The sequence below is a fragment of the Cygnus olor genome, chromosome W (genome assembly GCF_009769625.2).
Source record: "Cygnus olor isolate bCygOlo1 chromosome W, bCygOlo1.pri.v2, whole genome shotgun sequence".
Lineage (NCBI taxonomy): Eukaryota > Metazoa > Chordata > Aves > Anseriformes > Anatidae > Cygnus > Cygnus olor.
Window position 1 is genome coordinate 2,735,710 of NC_049199.1, and position 21,906 is coordinate 2,757,615.

Consider the following 21,906-nt stretch of genomic DNA (forward strand, 5'->3'; position numbering starts at 1 on the left):
CGGGCAGGGCAGGGCAGGGCAGGGCAGGGCAGGGCTGCACCCCGCCGCCCGCCTCCCCCCTCTTCCCCCCGCCGCCCGCCTCCCCCCTCTTCCCCCGCCGCCCCCAAGCCTCTCACCTGCTGGATGTTGCTGGTCTCGGACACAGCAAACTCCTCCTTCTCCTTGGGGGTCTTCACTGTGACTTTGATGATCCGCGGCTCAGCAACAGTGGAACCCTGAGCAGAGGACTCAGGAGGAGTATGGGCCCCCACAGGGCTCTCCGCGCTCTCCGACATGACAGGTGGGGCCTAATTCGCTCAACCACGCACTTCCAAACGAGTCCTACGCGACACAACCTCACTCCCAAAGCGGCGACCAGAAACAACTCAGCTCAGTCGCGACGCACACTGATGACGCCCCAAATCAGGGAAGTTACTAGAAAGGGGAGTTGTTTCCCCAGGCGTGGACTTACCGTCCGCGCGCTTGCGCGCCAGAGGTGGTAGTTTGAAGATTTAAATCTTAAAAAGATATTTCTAAGTAGTTCCTTAAGTTTGCTTGGAAGATTTAAATTTATTTTCAGATATAGATAAATGATTTCAGTACATTGAAATTCTAAGTAGATGTACTAAAAACATTATTATGAAGTTTACAATATTAATGTGTTGATGTCCTACATATAATTATATTATTGCTTACATATACTATAATGCACAATGATTTTGTATGAAATATCAAAGCTATGTCGTGTCCTGTATGGCTTTCATCTTAAAAAAAAAAGAGGGAGAAAAACTATATACAGCTTCAGAACCTATATAAAGACAGATCATAAACTGCCTTTTGCTTCTCATACTGCCCTGCCTGTGAGGAGGCTGGGGGTGTACAAGGAGCTGGGAGGGGACAGAACCAGGACAGCTGACTCAAGCTGGCCAAAGGGATGTTCCATACCATATGACATCATGCTCAACTGTAAAACTGGGAGAAGTTGGCTGAGGTGGCTGCTATTGATAGGGGTCTGGCTGGGTATCAATCGGCTGGTGGTGAGCAATTGCATTGTGCATCATTTAGTGTTTTTTGTTTGTTTGTTTGTTTGTTTTTTCTTCCCTCCCTTTCTCTCTTGTTAAACTGTCTTTATCTCACCCCACGAGTTCTCACATTTTTACCTTTTTTAATTCTTTCCACTATCCCACTAAGGCGGGGGGAAGTGAGTGAGCAAGCGGCTGTGTGGTGCTTAGCTGCCTGCTAGGTTTCCTCCTTATTCTCTTCTCTGTTTCTTTCTTTCTTACTTCTGCGTTCTCTGATGACTGCACAGGTAACTAATAGGGATTTGCTAATCCATTTTAAGTCAGGCAGCTCCTATTTGCTCTCTGTAATGCTCCCTTTAACAACTATTTCAATATAAATAAGATCCCAGGATTTAGTACCACATTCAGTGCTGCACAAATTGTGCGTTTTCATGGCCATATCACATTTACTGACAGTACACACAGGGCAAAAAAATTTGAATTTTGTCGCAGCACAAGATAAACAATTTACTACTGAGCATGCTCTGAGGCAGGACACGGCATTTTTCAGAGCTAAAAAGTAGAAAAGATCTTTTTACATGGTAGTTGCATGTGCTAGCTTCTGCATCTTGCAACTAAAACTCATGTATATACACACAATGAAAATAAAAGTATACAGATGTGCTATACAGGGAAAAGAAATAATGACTATTGACATTGATTAGATTCAGATTCAGCCACAGCAAAATGGCTTTGCATGAGCTGCCGCATTTTTAGTTTTGGTTTGTTGAAGCTTTCACCATTTGCATACTACTACATTTGCATCAGAATCATAGAATGGCTTGGGTTGGAAAGGACCTTAAAGACCATATAGTTCCAACCCCCAATCTTGATAGTCATTAAATGAAGAAGTCTTCTTAATTGAGAAATTTAAAGAAATTTTAAGAAAGCAAGAATTCAAGCATACAAATTGAAGAACAAGTTTTATTGAATGATACAGAACTTCTTATGGCATTACAATTAAAGTTTGAGCTCTGCTAGTATATTAGCTTTCTATTTTTTTCTTGAACAGAATGTGAAACAATTATTCAGAATGTTAGTCAATTATTCAGAATGATAGTCATACTAGTAATTGTAATTTGTACAACAAATACATAGATTTTTCCAAAACCCTGATTTTTATTTCTTTTCTTGACTTTGAATGTGGTGGCAAAGGAGATCATCTGCACTGGTCATCTTCTGAGTGTCTTTTCCCTTTTTTCCCCACCCTGTAAGAGAATTAAAAACAAATGTTTACCTAATATACTAGACATGACACTTTATATCTGCAGTTATTTTCTATATTAAAGTAGTATAAGTTAACAAAATAAAGGCTTAGGGTATTTTTTTAATGCATACCTTTGTATAATTTTACAAGTATATTTATATGAGACAAACCTATCTGAACACTACATGTTGACATAAATTAATACAGTCAAGGCACTTGTAGGATACACAACTGAGATAACATTTGAGGATAAAAAGCACACTGCTTTATTGATTTTTGTTGTTGTTGTTGTTTGTTTCTTTGCTTCTTTGTTTTGAACCCACCCAAACATTTTTGGTTTATTTTTTTAAAAGGCCTACTGGAGTTTCAAAGCAGTATTCCAATAAAGAAGGCAAGTCTAATGTTATTGAAGACAATACCACAAGAAAAGTGGTAGTATAAGAAGGGTTATCTTGGACAGCCTGGGAGGATTATAGGAGAGAATAGTAAGAGCAGTAATGATGATCCCTGCAAGGTAGATGAGACTGAGTTTTCAAAAGAGAAAGCTGTGAAAATATAACAGCATATTGGACAGAGGGAGGCAAAATAAGCAGGAGAAGGAATGATTTTGTAGTAATTATGAAGCATAGAACAGACTTTGTTTTTTTTTTTTACTGTTGCCCGGATAATTCATTATTACAATTAATTGCAAAACAATTATTTCTTATTCTTTTTGTTTGTTTTTTTACAGAGAAAAATACTAAACATTAGCAAAAGCATAAAGAGCAGGGGAAAGAGCAGAAAGACTGAAGTTGTAAGCCTGAACAGCGATGTGACAGTAACAATAGATTTATTTTAGTTTCAATTAGTGGTATAAGCACTCTGCTTGCCTGTAAGAGACTGAACAAGAATATATATTTGGGAAATGTTGCAAGACAATTTTAAGTAGGAACTTGCTCACTTGTGGTAAAGTGACAAGGGAAAGAAGACGAGATTAAGTACAGAACACCATGTAATATTAGCCAAAGAATTTTACGTAATCAGAAAAGATTTGTTGCTTCAGAAAGAGTAATTATGGCGTAATGGGTCAGTTTTCGTGAATTTATAGTATTCCAAAACAAAAACATGTTGCAACTTGAAACAAGATTGGCTGCCAAAGACTAGAGGGCACCTGAGAAGTTTCTACTATAAACTATAGGCTCTCCTTGTAATCTATGCAAAATGTCACAAAGAAAAACAAAAGTATGTTAAATAAACCATGCAGAAGTACAAATTCTTATTCTCATGGGACTAAATAACTACACTCTTTAAAGAGTCAGAAGTTTAAGCAGCATACTATTTATATGAAAGTTAACTGAAATTCACTAACATGAGTTGCAATTGCAGCCAAGCTGAACAAAACAGCTTATGCACAGTCAGCAAGACTCTTATCACTCACATTTCAACAGAATTTGCTCTGAATCTCCTACAAAAAAACTTGGCTATAGACAGAAATAAGATATAGAATATGGAAAAGAACGTGGCCAAAAAAAGTCACAAAGTCTGTCAGTCTAGTTACACAGTTAGACACAGAGTATGAAAGGTGTGAAAAGAACATTGTTGTATTTGCTGTTTATTTACCAGTATACTTGAAGAAGCTTTAAATCATAAAACAGGTATCAAAGTTCTACTTGCCAAAACTGTGCTTTTACTACTGTTTTTTCCTACAACATGAACCACTACAGATTTTTTTAAACATGAAAAAAAAATAGTAGAGCTAACAAGTCAGTTTAAATCACATTACTTGATGTAGCTGAGAACATCTTGAAGAACAGGTGAACTTACATCTACAGAAAATAAGAATACCTGATATTTTGTTAATTCTGCCTGCAATAGTCTCCCTTTGGATCTTTCTTGCTCTAAGGCAGCATGAAGTATAGTTACCTAATACATATAGAATGTTGCCTTACAAAATATGCTTTACATCCACAATAGTTCTCTTAGTATTGTGAGAAACACTCGTTAGTCAATAACACAGGCTCAGGCAAGGATCTCAATGAAGTAACATTTTATTTGTGATTGCAATGGTGGGCATCTCACAAACAGGAGAGTGATTATGGACGCAATTTTCACATCTTTTATGCCTTGTTTCTCGACGCTTGCTCTCTCCCCTGGTTCCTCATTGGCTGAGTACTACAGGTTCACAACCTATCCAATGCTACATACTATTTTCATAGAAATGTTATCAACCTGTAATTCCTCCCTTTGTTGTTTTTTTTCTTTCCTTTTTTTTCTTTTGCAACCTTCTTACTGTTTTTAACGTCTTTTTAGCCTTTTGGTCATGTATACCCAGTCAGCGCTTTTCTGTTGAATATCAGTCTAGTACTTGTTTCCCCCCCATACATTGTGCAGTCCCAGGAAACAACATGCCTTGCCCTTCCTGTGCTTATGTTACCAATTCTGATGCAAAAACAACATTTTTGTTCCCACAATTCCCCCCTTTTCTTCTTTATAAGTTGTTGAGTTTTGCAAATTCTCTCTAAGGTGTAATTTTGTAGATATCTTCTTCTTCACTTTCTTCGCTTTCCATCTCTTCTAATATCATCATCTTACCTGAGTAAGGTGGTGGTTCCAATGTACATTTGTTTCAATAGTGCTGTTTCAATTAACTGCTGGACCAATCCTCTCACACGGGATAATCATAGAATCATAGAATGGCTCAGGTTGGAAGGGACCTTGAAGATCATCTAGTTCCTACCCCCCTGCCATAGGCAGGGACACCACTTGGATCAGGTTGCCCAGGGCCTCATCCAACCTGGTCTTGAACAGCTCCAGGGATGGAGCATCCACAGTCTCTCTGGGCAACCTGTTCCAGTGCCTCACCACCCTCTGAGTGAAGAATTTTCTCCTAACCTCTAATCTAAATCTCCCCTCTTTTAGTTTAAAACCATTCCCCCTTGTCCTGTCATTATCTGACTAAGCAAAGAGTCGCTCTCCATCTTTTTTATAAGTCCCCTTTAAGTACTGTAAGGTTGCAATGAGGTCACCCCTGACCCTTCTCTTCTGTAGACTGAACAGACCCAGCTCTCTCAGCCGGTCTTCATAGGAGAGGTGCTCCAGCCCCTTGATCATCTTTGTGGCCCTCCTCTGGACCCGCTCTAACAGCTCCACATCCTTCTTGTGCTGGAAGCCCCAGACCTGGACACAGTACTCCAAGTGGGGCCTCACAAGGGCAGAGTAGAGGGGGACAATCATCTCCCTCGACCTGCTGGCCACACCTCTTTTGATGCAGCCCAGGATGCAGTTGAACTTCTGGGCTGCAAGTGTGCACTGCTGGCTCATGTTGAGCTTTTTGTCTACCAGAACCCCCAAGTCCTTCTCTGCAGGGCTGCTCTCAAGGTGTTCTTCTCCCAGTCTGTCCTCATGTCCGGGATTGCCCCGGCCCAGGTGCAGCACCTTGCACTTAGTGCAACATAAATTCACTTGCACTTAGTGTACATAGTGCAACAAACAATGGCTGTCAAAACTCCTGTTACTATGATCAAGGATGTAAATATGGACACTGTTGTAGTTTAGCCCGGCTGGCAGCCAAACACCACACAGCCGTTCGCTCACCCTCCCCCCTCCCTCTCCGGGATGGGGGAGAGAAACGGGAAAGTGAAGCCTGTGAGTTGAGATAAAGACAGTTTATTAAGACAGGGAAAAGAATAACAATAATAATAATAATAATAATAGTATTAATAGTAATAATGTGTACGAAATAAGTGATGCACAATGCAATTGCTCACCACCCGTTGACCAGCCTATCCCCGAGCAGCCGGCCCCCCCCACCCCGGCTAGCCACCCCTATATATTGTTCAGCATGACGTCAGATGGTATGGAATACCCCTTTGGCCAGTTTGGGTCAGCTGTCCTGGGTCTGTCCCCTCCCAGCTCCTGCTGCATCCCTAGCCTGCTTGCTACCAGGACAGAGAGAGGCTGAAAAGTCCTTGGCTTGGTGTAAGCACTGCTCTACAACAATTAAAACATCAGCATGTTATCAGCGCTCTTCTCATTCTAATCCAAAACATAGCACCCTGCCAGCTACTAGGAGGAAAATTAACTCTGTCCTAACTGAAACCAGGACAGATATCCACCCCTTATTCCATACCATTTATGTCATGCTCAGGTTACACTCTTTCCAATACCTTCTAATTAATCACCATTTTCATCTATGGTATATAGCAATCATGGTAGTGATGACATACAGTATTATATGATAATTAACATACTACAATTCAACTCATGGGCTATTCTCACCCAGTATTAGGTCCCCTTGAGGTACACACCGGACCTCCCCATTCTTTTGCATTACCCACCAAGTGCATCCAGGTCCCCGAGCAAAAGCAATCCCACGAATGGGCTTGCCTTTTCCTGAGGCTGGAGTAGCCCAGACTTTCTTACCCAGCATGTTTCTTAAGTGCACTACAGGAACTTTATCCCCTTCTACAGTGCGTAACAGGTTTGATTGGGCAGGTCCAGCTCGGTTGGCAGATCCTCTAGTATTGACTAACCAGGTGGCCTTTGCCAGATGTGTTTCCCAATTTTTGAATGTCCCAGCACCCATTGCTTTCAGTGTAGTCTTTAACAGTCCATTGTATCGTTCAACTTTCCCGGAGGCTGGTGCATGATAAGGGATGTGATACACCCACTCAATACCATGTTCTTTGGCCCAAGTGTCTATAAGGTTGTTTCGGAAATGAGTCCCATTGTCTGACTCAATTCTTTCTGGGGTGCCATGTCGCCATAGGACTTGCTTTTCAAGGCCCAGGATAGTGTTCCGGGCGGTGGCATGGGGCACAGGATGTTTCCAGCCATCCGGTGGTTGCTTCCACCATTGTAAGTACGTGGCGCTTGCCGTTGCGGGTTTGGGGGAGTGTGATGTAATCAATCTGCCAGGCCTCTCCATATTTGTATTTCAGCCATCGTCCTCCATACCAGAGAGGCTTTGACCGTTTGGCTTGTTTAATTGCAGCACATGCTTCACAATCATGAATAACCTGTGCTATAGTGTCCATGGTCAGGTCCAACCCTCGAGCACGAGCCCATCTGTATGTTGCATCTCTGCCTTGATGGCCTGAGGTGTCATGGGCCCATCGGGCTATAAATAATTCACCTTTATGTTGCCAGTCCAGGTCCACCTGAGCCACTTCAATCTTAGCAGCCTGATCCACCTGCTGGTTGTTTTGATGTTCTTCAGTAGCCCGATTCTTGGGCACATGAGCATCTACATGGCGTACCTTTACAACCAGGTTCTCTACCCGGGCAGCAATATCTTGCCACAATGCAGCAGCCCAGATGGGTTTGCCCCGGCGTTCCCAGTTGTTCTGCTTCCATTGCTGTAACCACCCCCACAGGGCATTTGCTACCATCCATGAATCAGTATAGAGATAGAGAACTGGCCACTTTTCTCGTTCAGCAATATCTAAGGCCAGCTGAACGGCTTTCACTTCTGGAAACTGACTCGATTCACCTACTCCCTCAGCAGGTTCTGCAACTCGTCGTGTAGGACTCCATACAGCAGTCTTCCATCTCCGATGCTTTCCCACAATACGACAGGACCCATCAGTGAACAGGGCATATTTCTTCTCATTTTCTGGTAGCTTGTTGTACAGTGGGGCTTCTTCAGCACGGACCACCTCCTCCTCTGATGATATCCCAAAGTACTTGCCTTCTGGCCAGTCCATAATCACTTCCAAGATTCCTGGGCGACTGGGGTTTCCTATTCGAGCCCGCTGAGTAATCAGTGCAACCCACTTGCTCCATGTAGCATCAGTTGCATGATGTGTAGAGGGGACCCTTCCTTTGAACATCCAGCCCAGTACCGGCAGTCGGGGTGCCAGGAGGAGCTGCGCTTCAGTACCGACCACTTCCGAAGCAGATCGAACTCCTTCATATGCTGCCAATATCTCCTTTTTGGTTGGAGTATAGCGAGCCCCAGATCCTCTGTATCCTCGACTCCAAAACCCCAGGGGTCGACCTCGAGTTTCCCCAGGCTCTTTCTGCCAGAGGCTCCAGGTGGGACCATTCTCCCCGGCTGCGGTGTAGAGCACATTCTTTACATCTGGTCCTGTTCGGACTGGCCCAAGGGCTACTGCATGAACTATTTCCTGCTTAATTTGTTCAAAGGCTTGTCGTTGCTCAGGGCCCCATTCAAAAGCATTCTTCTTACGGGTTACTTGGTAGAGCGGGTTTACAATCAGACTGTAATTTGGAATGTGCATTCTCCAAAACCCCACGACACCTAGGAAAGTTTGTGTTTCCTTTTTGCTAGTTGGTGGAGACATAGCTGTTATTTTGTTGATCACATCCATTGGGATTTGACGACGTCCATCTTGCCATTTTATTCCTAAAAACTGGATCTCTCGTGCAGGTCCTTTAACTTTATTTTGTTTTATGGCAAAACCAGCCTTCAGAAGGATTTGGACTATTTTCTTCCCTTTCTCGAAAACTTCCTCTGCAGTGTCACCCCACACAATGATGTCATCGATGTACTGCAGGTGTTCAGGAGCCTCCCCCTGCTCCAGCGCAGACTGGATCAGTCCATGGCAAATGGTAGGGCTATGTTTCCACCCCTGGGGCAGTCGATTCCAAGTATATTGGACTCCCCTCCAAGTGAAAGCAAACTGTGGCCTGCACTCTGCTGCTAGAGGGATGGAGAAAAATGCATTAGCAATATCAATTGTGGCATACCACTCGGCTGCCTTTGATTCCAGTTCGTACTGGAGTTCTAGCATGTCCGGCACTGCAGCACTCAGTGGCGGCGTGACTTTGTTCAGGCCACGATAGTCCACTGTTAGTCTCCACTCACCATTAGACTTTCACACTGGCCATATGGGACTATTAAAAGGTGAATGGGTCTTGCTGATCACTCCTTGGCTCTCCAGTTGACGAATTAGCTTCTGGATGGGAATCAGGGAGTCTCGGATGGTGCGATATTGCCGCCGGTGCACAGTTGTGGTAGCGATTGGCACTTGCTGTTCTTCAACCCTCAGCAACCCCACAACAGAAGGGTCCTCTGAGAGACCGGGCAAGGTAGACAATTGTTTAATGTCCTCTGTCTCTAAGGCAGCTATGCCAAAAGCCCAGCGGAACCCTTTTGGGTCCTTGAAATATCCTCTTCTCAGATAGTCTATGCCAAGGATGCACGGAGCATCCGGGCCAGTCACAATACGGCGCTTTTGCCACTCATTTCCGGTTAGACTCACTTCAGCTTCCAATACAGTTAACTGCTGGGATCCCCCTGTCACGCCATAAATACAGATGGGCTCTGGCCCTTTACAGCTTGATGGCATTAGAGTACATTGTGCACCGGTGTCTACTAAAGCCTTATACTTCTGTGCGTCAGACGTGCCAGGCCATCGAATCCACACAGTCCAATAAACTCGATTGTCCCTTTCCTCCCCCTGGCTGGAGGCAGGGCCCCTCTAGTCCTGGTCAGAATCTTCGTTTCTGTGTTTAAAGTCCTGCCTGCTGGAAGTTGGAGCAGCAAACTTTTCAGAGAACCCCTTTTTCCCGATTGTTTTCTTTTGCAACTCACGTACCCGTGCCTCTAGGGTCTCAGTAGATTTTCCATCCCATTTTCTCATGTCCTCTCCATGGTCACGTAGGTAAAACCACAGGGTGGTGCGGGGTGTGTACCCACCATATTGTCTTCCTTGCATGGATGAACGTTTACCCCTAATAGCTGAGACACTGGTTTGTACAGGTGGGGAAGAAAATAAACTCTCTTTAAGTTGGTGGACCTCTTCAGAAAAGTTTTTCCACAGCCGAGACGCAGGCCTGTAGGGAAGAGGAGAGACTTTCTTCATACTCCCGGAGTTGTTTAGCCATGTCACCCACTGTGGGATCTTCACCGTCTTTCCAGGTTATTATTGTCAATGAGCTGGCCCATGATGATGGTGCACTCCGTACAAACTTCCGCCACATGGGTCGAGTACATTGGACTTCATCTGGATCTGTGGATATTTGTGCGTCGTCTAGGTCCTTATAAATTACTTCCCGTACGGCTAATTCCCTCAGGTACTGAATTCCCTTCTCCATGGTGGTCCACTTGCCTGGTACACATACAAGTTCTTCCTTGTAGGGATACCTTCCCTTCACAGCTAACAGGAGACGCCTCCAGAGGCTGTGAGATCGTGCTCCATCTCCAATTGCTTTGTCAATGCTTGCATCTCTAGCAAGGGATCCCAGCCGCCTGGCTTCCCTGCCCTCTAATTCCACACCATTGGCTCCAGTGTCCCAGCACCGGAGCAGCCAGGTGACAAGCTGCTCACCTATACAGCGACCAAAATCTTTTCGCACATCTCGTAGCTCACGCTGGTATAGGGTTCAGGTAGTTACTGTTGATTTTCTGACATCCTCATCCTCATCTTCATCCTCCTGCACACTTGATGGCCCAGCCTCGTCTTCTCCACACCCAGACTTAGCAGAAGACTGTCTGCGTTCTAAACGACCTGAGTTTCTATACCATTTTTTCACCTTGTCTACAGGGGCAACTTGCACTTCTACAGTTCGTTTCTCCGACCCAGCCACAGGGTCTGCCACAGGGGTTGGAATACCCTCTGCAGGGGCAACTTGCACTGCTACAGTTCGTTTCTCTGACCCAGCCACAGGAGTGGGAGCGGCTGCAGGAGCTGGAGCAGCTGCAGGGGCTGGAACGGCTGCAGGAGCTGGAGCTGGAACGGCTGCAGGAGCTGGAGCAGCTGCAGGGGCTGGAACGGCTGCGGGAGCTGGAGCTGGAACGGCTGCAGGAGCTGGAGCTGGAACGGCTGCGGGAGCTGGACCTGGAACGGCTGCGGGAGCTGGAACGGCTGCGGGAGCTGGAGCTGGAACGGCTGCGGGAGCTGGAACGGCTGCGGGAGCTGGAGCTGGAACGGCTGCAGGAGCCGGGACTGGAACGGCCGCAGGGTCTGTCACTAGGTTGACAGTAGCATCAATTGCAGCTCGATAGGCACAAGCCAGACCCCAGCATGCCACAGTGATTTGTGTCACTTTGGAACTGCCAGAGTCATGACACCTTTTTTTCAAGCATTCTACCAGTTTTTTAGGATTTTGCAGTTGTTCAGGGGTGAATGTCCAAAACACTGGAGGTGCCCACTGCCCTAGAAACCTGCCCATATCCTCCCACACTCCCTGCCACTCGCAACTATCCCGCCTGAGGACAGATCTCCGGATGAGATTCCTAAGTAGTTGTTTAACCTTAAACAAAACCTGAAGCGCATTCAGGAGACATAACAACAAGAACATGCTGGTCTGAGTATCCCAAGGGTATTCAACATCTTGGAGAGCTACCGTAACTAGCTCGGGGGATAAGAGGGGGGTGAAGGAGGAAGGGAGAGTGAACAGGTAGGAAAAAATATCTTCCCCTGTCCCCTCCACAGATTGACTCCCTGATGAAAAAAGGCAATAGGTGTAATTGCTAATAGTTTCTGAGATATGGTTTCCAAAGTATAGAGTCGACGACAGTGCCGAGTACAAATACCAGGTTAGAGTCATGACCAGAAATCTCATCATTTCATAAGCCATCGTTACACCACACAGTACCATAACAATCTTAAACCAGGGCGCGGAAAGGATAAACAGCACGACAGGGAGCACATACAGAAAGTAACGTGCTATAAAACTCAATTTGGGAAACAGGCACAGCAGACTTGAGATTAAGGCAATCAACATTGTGACTAGCAACTATTAAGCAGGTCGAATACTTATACCAATTTTAGTTTAACACACTCTGGTCAAATCTGTCGATATCTCAACCCTTCGGGCCCCACGTTGGGCGCCAAATGGACTGTTGTGGTTTAGCCCGGCTGGTAGTCAAACACCACACAGCCGTTCGCTCACCCTCCCCCCTTCCTCTCTGGGATGGGGGAGAGAAACGGGAAAGTGAAGTCTGTGAGTTGAGATAAAGACAGTTTATTAAGACAGGGAAAAGAATAACAACAATAATAATAATAATAATAGTATTAATAGTAATAATGTGTACGAAATAAGTGATGCACAATGCAATTGCTCACCACCCGTTGACCGATGCCCAGCCTATCCCCGAGCAGCTGGCCCCCCACCCCACCCCGGCTAGCCACCCCTATATATTGTTCAGCATGACGTCAGATGGTATGGAATACCCCTTTGGCCAGTTTGGGTCAACTGTCCTGGGTCTGTCCCCTCCCAGCTCCTGCTGCATCCCTAGCCTGCTCGCTCGCAGGACAGAGAGAGGCTGAAAAGTCCTTGGCTTGGTGTAAGCACTGCTCTACAACAATTAAAACATCAGCATGTTATCAGCGCTCTTCTCATCCTAATCCAAAACATAGCACCCTGCCAGCTACTAGTAGGAAAATTAACTCTGTCCTAACTGAAACCAGGACAAGCATAGGAGTGGGGAGTATGTTAAACAGATAAGGGGAAGGTCCCACTGTCCCAAAATAAGGAGGATAGCTAAGGAAAGCAGGATGAGCAGTATGAAATCAGTAAAAACAAAAATCACGAGCCCTCTAGTCATGAGAGAAGAAGGAAAAAAAAAGGAGAAGGAGAAATTAACGGTTGGTCAAATAAAATTGTACATATATGGTATAGAAGTGCGTTGAGTAGGTTGTGAACCTGTAGTACTCAGCGAATGAGGAAACGGGAGAAATCATGTGTCGGGTATTAGGGAATATAAGGTTATGATAAACTTTACTCTGCGCTCCTGCTTGCAGGACGCCTGACATTGCAATCGCAAATAAAATAGCTTCGCAGAAGATCCTGTCTGAAGAAAATTATTGAGATTTTTCTCACACAAATGCTTTATAGTCAGAAGAGTCTACCCTTCTTAATCCCGTAAGTCAGTTAAGTCTTAACACTCTAGAGCCATGCCACAGGAACATCTTCCTTTTTCTGAATCAGAAGTTTACAAGGCTGGAGGAACTATATCCTGACTAAATTAACAATGCTGGTTCACAAGCTTTACAGACATAACATCAGTGTGCAAGAGCACCTGGTGGACACACAGCACATCGCTTGAAAGCAGGAACCAAAATGCAGAGAAAGTTCCTTAAATGGAAAATGCTTATCCAAACTAAAATGGGGTCTTGGAAATAGCAAATTCTGCTACAGATCTGAACTGTAATCAGACTCTGCCCAGACCTCTGCAACACTACAGACGTCTCACATTTCTTTCTATTCTTCAGGGCCTAGAAGAGCAACTACTGGAGCTCTCAGACCTGAAAGTTGTATACATCCCCTCAGTGGTCTAGGAGAGCTGAAGTCAATACAAGCCTCAGTCTGCACCACGACAAGCGGGGTTCAATGAAGCACATGTGAAATGTTTCTACACAAATTCATGCAGCATAAGAAACAAGCAAGAGGAGCTAGAAGCCTTGGCCCAGTCACAGAGCTACAACATCACTGGCATCTATGTCCCTAACAAACAGAGACATAGACAAAGCAGAGACGTTTAATGCCTTCTTTGCCTCTGTCTTCAACACCGATGATGGCCTTCGGGACCCCGACTGCCCTGAGTTGGAGGACCATGACTGTGGGAACGATAAACTCCCAGTCAACCCTGAAATTGTGTGGGATTTGCTTCTCCACCTGGAAGCATATAAGTCCATGGGGCCTGATGGGATTCATCCCAGGGTACTCAGAGTGCTGGCTGATGTCATCACGGGACCTCTTTCAATTATTTTTCAATGGTCTTGGGAATCTGGAGAGGTCCCAGTTGACTGAAAGCTGGCAAATGTGGTCCCAATTTTCAAGAAGGGCAAGAAGGAAGATCCTGGCAATTACAGGCCTGTCAGTCTCACGTCAATGCCTGGTAACATAATGGAGATTATTCTGGGACTTACTGAAAAACAACTGAAGGACAACGCAGTCATTGGTAACAGCCAACATGGGTTCACTAGGGGAAGGTCATGTTTAACAAACTTAATTTCTTTTTATGATAAGATCACCCAGCTAGTTGACCAAATGAAGCCAGTTGATGTAATCATTCTAGATTTCAGTAAAGCTTTCGATACTCTCTCTCACAGTATCCTTCTGCACAAAATTACCAGAATACAGTTAGATAAAAGCATAATAAGATGGGTGAACAACTGCCTGATGGGTTGGGCCCAAAGGGTTCTGTTAAATGGGGTTACATTGGGAAGGCAACCTGTCACTAGTGGGATTCCCCAGGGCTCCATTTTAGGACCAGTGCTCCTCAGTGTTTTCATAAACGATTTGGATGAAGGACCTGAAGGCTTTTTGAGCAAGTTCACAGACAATACCAAACTGGGTGGAACTCTTGACTCCGTGTGGTGGTTTTACCATGCTAGGCAGGTGAACTCCACCACAACTGCTCTCTCACTCCCCCTCCTCAGAAGAGGAGGGGAAGAAGTAAAGGAAAGAACAACTCACGGGTTGAGATAAGGATAATTTACTTAAAGGGAAAAATAATTATTAGGGAAAAATTATTATTAATTAAACAATTTAACTAAAGGGAAAACAAGGGAAAGGGGAAAAGGGAGGGGAAAAGGGAGAAAAACAAACAAACAAACAAAAAAACAAAAAAGAAAAGGCTGTGTGGAAGTGCAGAGGAAAGAAATTACTCTCTACTTCCCACAAATCAGTGATGCTTGGCCACGTCCTTGAAGCAGGGCCTCAACGCACGTAGCCGGTGTTTGGGAGGACAGACGTTTTCGCAACGAGAGCCCACCCCTCCCCTCTTCTTCCTTTTTCCACCTTTTATTGCTGAGTGTGACATCATATGGTATGGAATATCCCTTTGGTTGGTTTAGGTGAGTCCAACAAATCCGGTTATCCCTCTCCTCTACCTGGCCAGAGGCAGGGCCCCTCTAGTCCTGGTTGGAGTGTCTGCCACTTAGTTCTTGCAAATGAGAAGCAGAGGTCCCTTCATCAGGGTCAAGAATAACATCAGCCCTTCTACTGCCTCTGGGGAACTGCCCAACAGAAACCGGAGCAGCATTTTTCTTAGGAGACTCTCTTCTTGTTGCTGTATTTCCTTGCAGTTCAGACTTGTTCTCCAAGCCCCTCACCAACTTCGTTGCCCTTCTCTGGACTCCATCGAGCACCTCGATGTCCTTCCTGTAGTGAGGGGCCCAAAAGTGAACACAGTACTCGAGGTACGGCCTCACCAGAGTTGAGTACAGGGGGACAATCACTTCCCTAGACCTGCTGGCCACACTGCTTCTGATACAAGCCAGGATGCTGTTTGGCCTTCTTGGCCACCTGAGCAAACTGCTGGGTCATATTCAGCCGACTATCAACCAATACTCCCAGGTCCTTCTCTGCCAGGCAGCTTTCTAACCACTCATCTCCCAGCCTGTAGCGCTGCTTGGGGTTGTTGTGCCCCAAGTGCAGGACCCGGCACTTGGCCTTGTTGAACTTCATACAGTTGGCCTCAGCCCATCGGTCCAGCCTATCCAGAACCTCCTGCAGAGCCTTCCTACCCTCGAGCAGATCGACACACGCACCTAACTTGGTGTCGTCTGCAAACTTACTGTGGGTGCACTCGATCCCCTCATCCAGATCATCGATAAAGATATTAAAGAGAACTGGCCCTAGTACTGAGCCCTGGGGACTCCACTAGTGACCGGCCTCCAACTGGATTTAACTCCATTCACCACGACTCTTTGGGCCTGGCTACCCAGACAGTTTTTAACCCAACGAAGCGTACGTCAGTCCAAGCCATGAGCAGAGAGTTTCTTGAGGAGAATTCTGTGGGAAATGGTGTCAAAAGCCTTACTGAAATCAAGGTAGACCACATCCACAGCCTTTCCCTCATCCACCAAGCGCGTCACTTATGTGACACGTGATCAGACAGGTAAATATTATCAGGAAACTGAACATGGCTACTAGCAAGTAAGTGTGTTAGTTGTAAGAGTTTTAATCAATTATATTGTTATCTCAACCCTTCGAGCCCCACGTTGGACGCCGAAAGGGACTGTGGTGGTTTTACCTTACTAGGCAGCTGAACTCCACCACAACCGCTCTCACTCCCCCTCCTCAGAAGAGGAGGGGAAGAAGTAAAGGAAAGAAACAACTCAGGGGATGAGACAAGGAAAATTTAATTAAAGGAAAATAATTATTAGGGAAAAATTATTATTAATTAAACAATTTAACTGAAGGGAAAAAGGGAAAGGGAAAAAAAAAAGTAAAGGCTATGTGGAAGTGCAGAGGAAAGAAATTACTTTCTACTTCCCACAAATGAGCGATGCTTGACCACGTCCTTGAAGCAGGGCCTCAACGCACGTAGCCGGTTGTCCTGGTTTCAGTTAGGACAGAGTTAATTTTCCTCCTAGTAGCTGGCAGGGTGCTATGTTTTGGATTAGAATGAGAAGAGCGCTGATAACATGCTGATGTTTTAATTGTTGTAGAGCAGTGCTTACACCAAACCAAGGACTTTTCAGCCTCTCTCTGTCCTGCTAGCGAGCAGGCTAGGGATGCAGCAGGAGCTGGGAGGGGACAGACCCAGGACAGCTGACCCAAACTGGCCAAAGGGGTATTCCATACCATCTGACGTCATGCTGAACAATATATAGGGGTGGCTAGCCGGGGTGGGGTGGGGGGCCAGCTGCTCGGGGATAGGCTGGGCATCGGTCAACGGGTGGTGAGCAATTGCATTGTGCATCACTTATTTCGTACACATTATTACTATTAATACTATTATTATTATTATTATTGTTGTTATTCTTTTCCCTGTCTTAATAAACTGTCTTTATCTCAACTCACAGGCTTCACTTTCCCGTTTCTCTCCCCCATCCCAGAGAGGGAGGGGGGAGGGTGAGCGAACGGCTGTGTGGTGTTTGGCTGCCAGCCGGGCTAAACCACAACAGTCCATTTGGCGCCCAACGTGGGGCTCGAAGGGTTGAGATATCGACAGATTTGACCAGAGTGTGTTAAACTAAAATTGGTATAAGTATTCGACCTGCTTAATAGTTGCTAGTCACAATGTTGATTGCCTTAATCTCAAGTCTGCTGTGCCTGTTTCCCAAATTGAGTTTTATAGCACGTTACTTTCTGTATGTGCTCCCTGTCGTGCTGTTTATCCTTTCCGGGCCCTGGTTTAAGATTGTTATGGTACTGTGTGGTGTAACGATGGCTTATGAAATGATGAGGTATCTGGTCATGACTCTAACCTGGTATTTGTACTCAGCACTGTCGTCGACTCTATACTTCGGAAACCATATCTCAGAAACTATTAGCAATTACACCTATTGCCTTTTTTCATCAGGGAGTCAATCTGTGGAGGGGACAGGGGAAGATATTTTTTCCTACCTGTTCACTCTCCCTTCCTCCTTCACCCCCCTCTTATCCCCCGAGCTAGTTACGGTAGCTCTCCAAGATGTTGAATATCCTTGGGATACTCAGACCAGCATGTTCTTGTTGTTATGTCTCCTGAATGCGCTTCAGGTTTTGTTTAAGGTTAAACAACTACTTAGGAATCTCATCCGGAGATCTGTCCTCAGGCGGGATAGTTGCGAGTGGCAGGGAGTGTGGGAGGATATGGGCAGGTTTCTAGGGCAGTGGGAACCTCCAGTGTTTTGGACATTCACCCCTGAACAACTGCAAAATCCTAAAAAACTGGTAGAATGCTTGAAAAAAAGGTGTCATGACTCTGGCAGTTCCAAAGTGACACAAATCACTGTGGCGTGCTGGGGTCTGGCTTGTGCCTATCGAGCTGCAATTGATGCTACTATCAACCTAGTGACAGACCCTGCGGCTGTTCCAGTCCCGGCTCCTGCAGCCACTCCAGCTCCAGCTCCCGCAGCTGTCCCGGCTCCAGCTCCCGCAGCCGTCCCAGCTCCCGCAGCCGTCCCGGCTCCAGCTCCCGCAGCCGTTCCGGCTCCAGCTCCCGCAGCCGTTCCCACTCCTGTGGCTGGGTCAGAGAAACGAACTGTAGCAGTGCAAGTTGCCCCTGCAGAGGGTACTCCAACCCCTGTGGCAGACCCTGTGGCTGGGTCGGAGAGGCGAGCTGTAGCAGTGCAAGTTGCCCCTGTAGAAAAGGTGAAAAAATGGTATAGAGACTCAGGTCGTTTAGAACGCAGAAAGTCTTCTGCTAAGTCTGGGTCTGGAGAAGACGAGGCTGGGCCATCAAGTGTGCAGGAGGATGAAGATGAGGATGAGGATGTCAGTAAGTCAACAGTAACTACCCGAACCCTATACCAGCGTGAGCTACGAGATGTGCGAAAAGATTTTGGTCGCTGTATAGGTGAGCAGCTTGTCACCTGGCTGCTCCGGTGCTGGGACACTGGAGCCAATGGTGTGGAATTAGAGGGCAGGGAAGCCAGGCGGCTGGGATCCCTTGCTAGAGATGCAAGCATTGACAAAGCAATTGGAGATGGAGCACGATCTCACAGCCTCTGGAGGCGTCTCCTGTTAGCTGTGAAGGGAAGGTATCCCTACAAGGAAGAACTTGTATGTGTACCAGTCAAGTGGACCACCATGGAGAAGGGAATTCAGTACCTGAGGGAATTAGCCATACGGGAAGTAATTTATAAGGACTTAGACGATGCACAAACATCCACAGATCCAGATGAAGTCCAATGTACTCGACCCATATGGCGGAAGTTTGTACGGAATGCACCATCAACATGGGCCAGCACATTGGCAATAATAACCTGGAAAAACGGTGAAGATCCCACAGTGGGTGACATGGCTAAACAACTCCGGGAGTACGAAGGAAATCTCTCCTCTTCCCTACAGGCCTGCGTCTCGGCTGTGGAGAAACTCTCTGAAGAGGTCCACCAACTTAAAGAGAATTTATGTTCCCCCCCACCTGAACGAACCAGTGGCCACCAACTAAAAGAGAATACTTTGGAGAAACTTTTTGAAGAGGTCCAGCAACTTAAAGAGAGTGTATTTTCTTCCCCACCTGTACAAACCAGCGTCTCGGCTATTAGGGGTAAACATGCATCCGTGCAAAGAAGACAATATGGTGGGTACACACCCCGCACCACCCTGTGGTTTTACCTACATGACCATGGAGAGGACATGAGAAAATGGGATGGAAAATCTACTGAGACCCTAGAGGCACGGGTACGTGAGTTGCAAAAGAAAACAATTGGGAGAAAGGGGTTGTCTGAAAAGTTTGCTGCTCCAACTTCTAGCAGGCAGTCTTTTAAACACAGAAATGAAGATTCTGACCAGGACTAGAGGGGCCCTGCCTCCAGCCAGGGGGAGGAAAGGGACAACCGAGTTTATTGGACTGTGTGGATTCGATGGCCTGGCACGTCTGACGCACAGAAGTATAAGGCTCTAGTAGACACCGGTGCACAATGTACTCTAATGCCATCAAGCTGTAAAGGGCCAGAGCCCATCTGTATTTATGGCGTGACAGGGGGATCCCAGCAGTTAACTGTATTGGAAGCTGAAGTGAGTCTAACCGGAAATGAGTGGTAAAAGCAACGTATTGTGACTGGCCCGGATGCTCCGTGCATCCTTGGCATAGACTATCTTAGAAGAGGATATTTCAAGGACCCAAAAGGGTTCCGCTGGGCTTTTGGCATAGCTGCCTTAGAGACAGAGGACATTAAACAGTTGTCTACCTTGCCCGGTCTCTCAGAGGACCCTTCTGTTGTGGGGTTGCTGAGGGTTGAAGAACAGCAAGTGCCAATCGCTACCACAACTGTGCACCGGCGGCAATATCGCACCAACCGAGACTCCCTGATTCCCATCCACGAGCTAATTCGTCAACTGGAGAGCCAAGGAGTGATCAGCAAGACCCATTCACCTTTTAATAGTCCCATATGGCCAGTGCGAAAGTCTAATGGTGAGTGGAGACTAACAGTGGACTATCGTGGCCTGAACGAAGTCACGCCACCACTGAGTGCTGCAGTGCCGGACATGCTAGAACTCCAGTACGAACTGGAATCAAAGGCAGCCAAGTGGTATGCCACAATTGATATTGCTAATGCATTTTTCTCCATCCCTCTAGCAGCAGAGTGCAGGCCACAGTTTGCTTTCACTTGGAGGGGAGTCCAATATACTTGGAATCGGCTGCCCCAGGGGTGGAAACATAGCCCTACCATTTGCCATGGTCTGATCCAGTCTGCGCTGGAGCAGGGGGAGGCTCCTGAACACCTGCAGTACATCGATGACATCATTGTGTGGGGTGACACTGCAGAGGAAGTTTTCGAGAAAGGGAAGAAAATAGTCCAAATCCTTCTGAAGGCCGGTTTTGCCATAAAACAAAATAAAGTCAAAGGACCTGCACGAGAGATCCAGTTTTTAGGAATAAAATGGCAAGATGGACGTCGTCAAATCCCAATGGATGTGATCAACAAAATAACAGCTATGTCTCCACCAACTAGCAAAAAGGAAACACAAACTTTCCTAGGTGTCGTGGGGTTTTGGAGAATGCATATTCCAAATTACAGTCTGATTGTAAACCCGCTCTACCAAGTAACTCGTAAGAAGAATGCTTTTGAATGGGGCCCTGAGCAACGACAAGCCTTTGAACAAATTAAGCAGGAAATAGTTCATGCAGTAGCCCTTGGGCCAGTCCGAACAGGACCAGATGTAAAGAATGTGCTCTACACCGCAGCCGGGGAGAATGGTCCCACCTGGAGCCTCTGGCAGAAAGAGCCTGGGGAAACTCGAGGTCGACCCCTGGGGTTTTGGAGTCGGGGATACAGAGGATCTGAGGCCCGCTATACTCCAACCGAAAAGGAGATATTGGCAGCATATGGAGGAGTTCGATCTGCTTCGGAAGTGGTCGGTACTGAAGCGCAGCTCCTCCTGGCACCCCGACTGCCGGTACTGGGTTGGATGTTCAGAGGAAGGGTCCCCTCTACACATCATGCAACTGATGCTACATGGAGCAAGTGGGTTGCACTGATTACTCAGCGGGCTCGAATAGGAAACCCCAGTCGCCCAGGAATCCTGGAAGTGATTATGGACTGGCCAGAAGGCAAGTACTTTGGGATATCGTCAGAGGAGGAGGTGGTCCGTGCTGAAGAAGCCCCACTGTACAACAAGCTACCAGAAAATGAGAAGAAATATGCCCTGTTCACTGATGGGTCCTGTCGTATTGTGGGAAAGCATCGGAGATGGAAAGCTGCTGTATGGAGTCCTACACGACGAGTTGCAGAAGCTGCTGAGGGAGAAGGTGAATCGAGTCAGTTTGCAGAAGTGAAAGCCGTTCAGCTGGCCTTAGATATTGCTGAACGAGAAAAGTGGCCAGTTCTCTATCTCTATACTGATTCATGGATGGTAGCAAATGCCCTGTGGGGGTGGCTACAGCAATGGAAGCAGAACAACTGGGAACGCCGGGGCAAACCCATCTGGGCTGCTGCATTGTGGCAAGATATTGCTGCCCGGGTAGAGAACCTGGTTGTAAAGGTACGCCATGTAGATGCTCATGTGCCCAAGAATCGGGCTACTGAAGAACATCAAAACAACCAGCAGGTGGATCAGGCTGCTAAGACTGAAGTGGCTCAGGTGGACCTGGACTGGCAACATAAAGGTGAATTATTTATAGCCCGATGGGCCCATGACACCTCAGGCCATCAAGGTAGAGATGCAACATACAGATGGGCTCGTGACCGAGGGGTGGACCTGACCATGGACACTATAGCACAGGTTATTCATGATTGTGAAACATGTGCTGCAATTAAACAAGCCAAACGGTCAAAGCCTCTCTGGTATGGAGGACGATGGCTGAAATACAAATATGGAGAGGCCTGG

At 46.4% G+C, this 21,906-nt stretch overlaps 1 protein-coding gene across 5 annotated transcripts in view; it reads right to left on the minus strand.

Moving 5' to 3' along the window:
- LOC121062423 (ubiquilin-1-like) overlaps positions 1 to 393 on the minus strand; it is a 33,612-nt gene extending 33,219 nt beyond the window's left edge. For 4 of the 5 annotated variants that reach the window (XM_040542420.1, XM_040542418.1, XM_040542417.1 and 1 more), the window contains exon 1: positions 117 to 392. In XM_040542420.1, the coding sequence (XP_040398354.1) occupies positions 117 to 275 (159 nt within the window). In that variant the 5' untranslated portion in view covers positions 276 to 392. Of the gene's footprint in view, positions 1 to 116 lie in introns of all 5 variants that reach the window. The other variant, XM_040542419.1, reaches the window with a different exon arrangement.
- Positions 394 to 21,906: the final 21,513 nt, after the last annotated feature.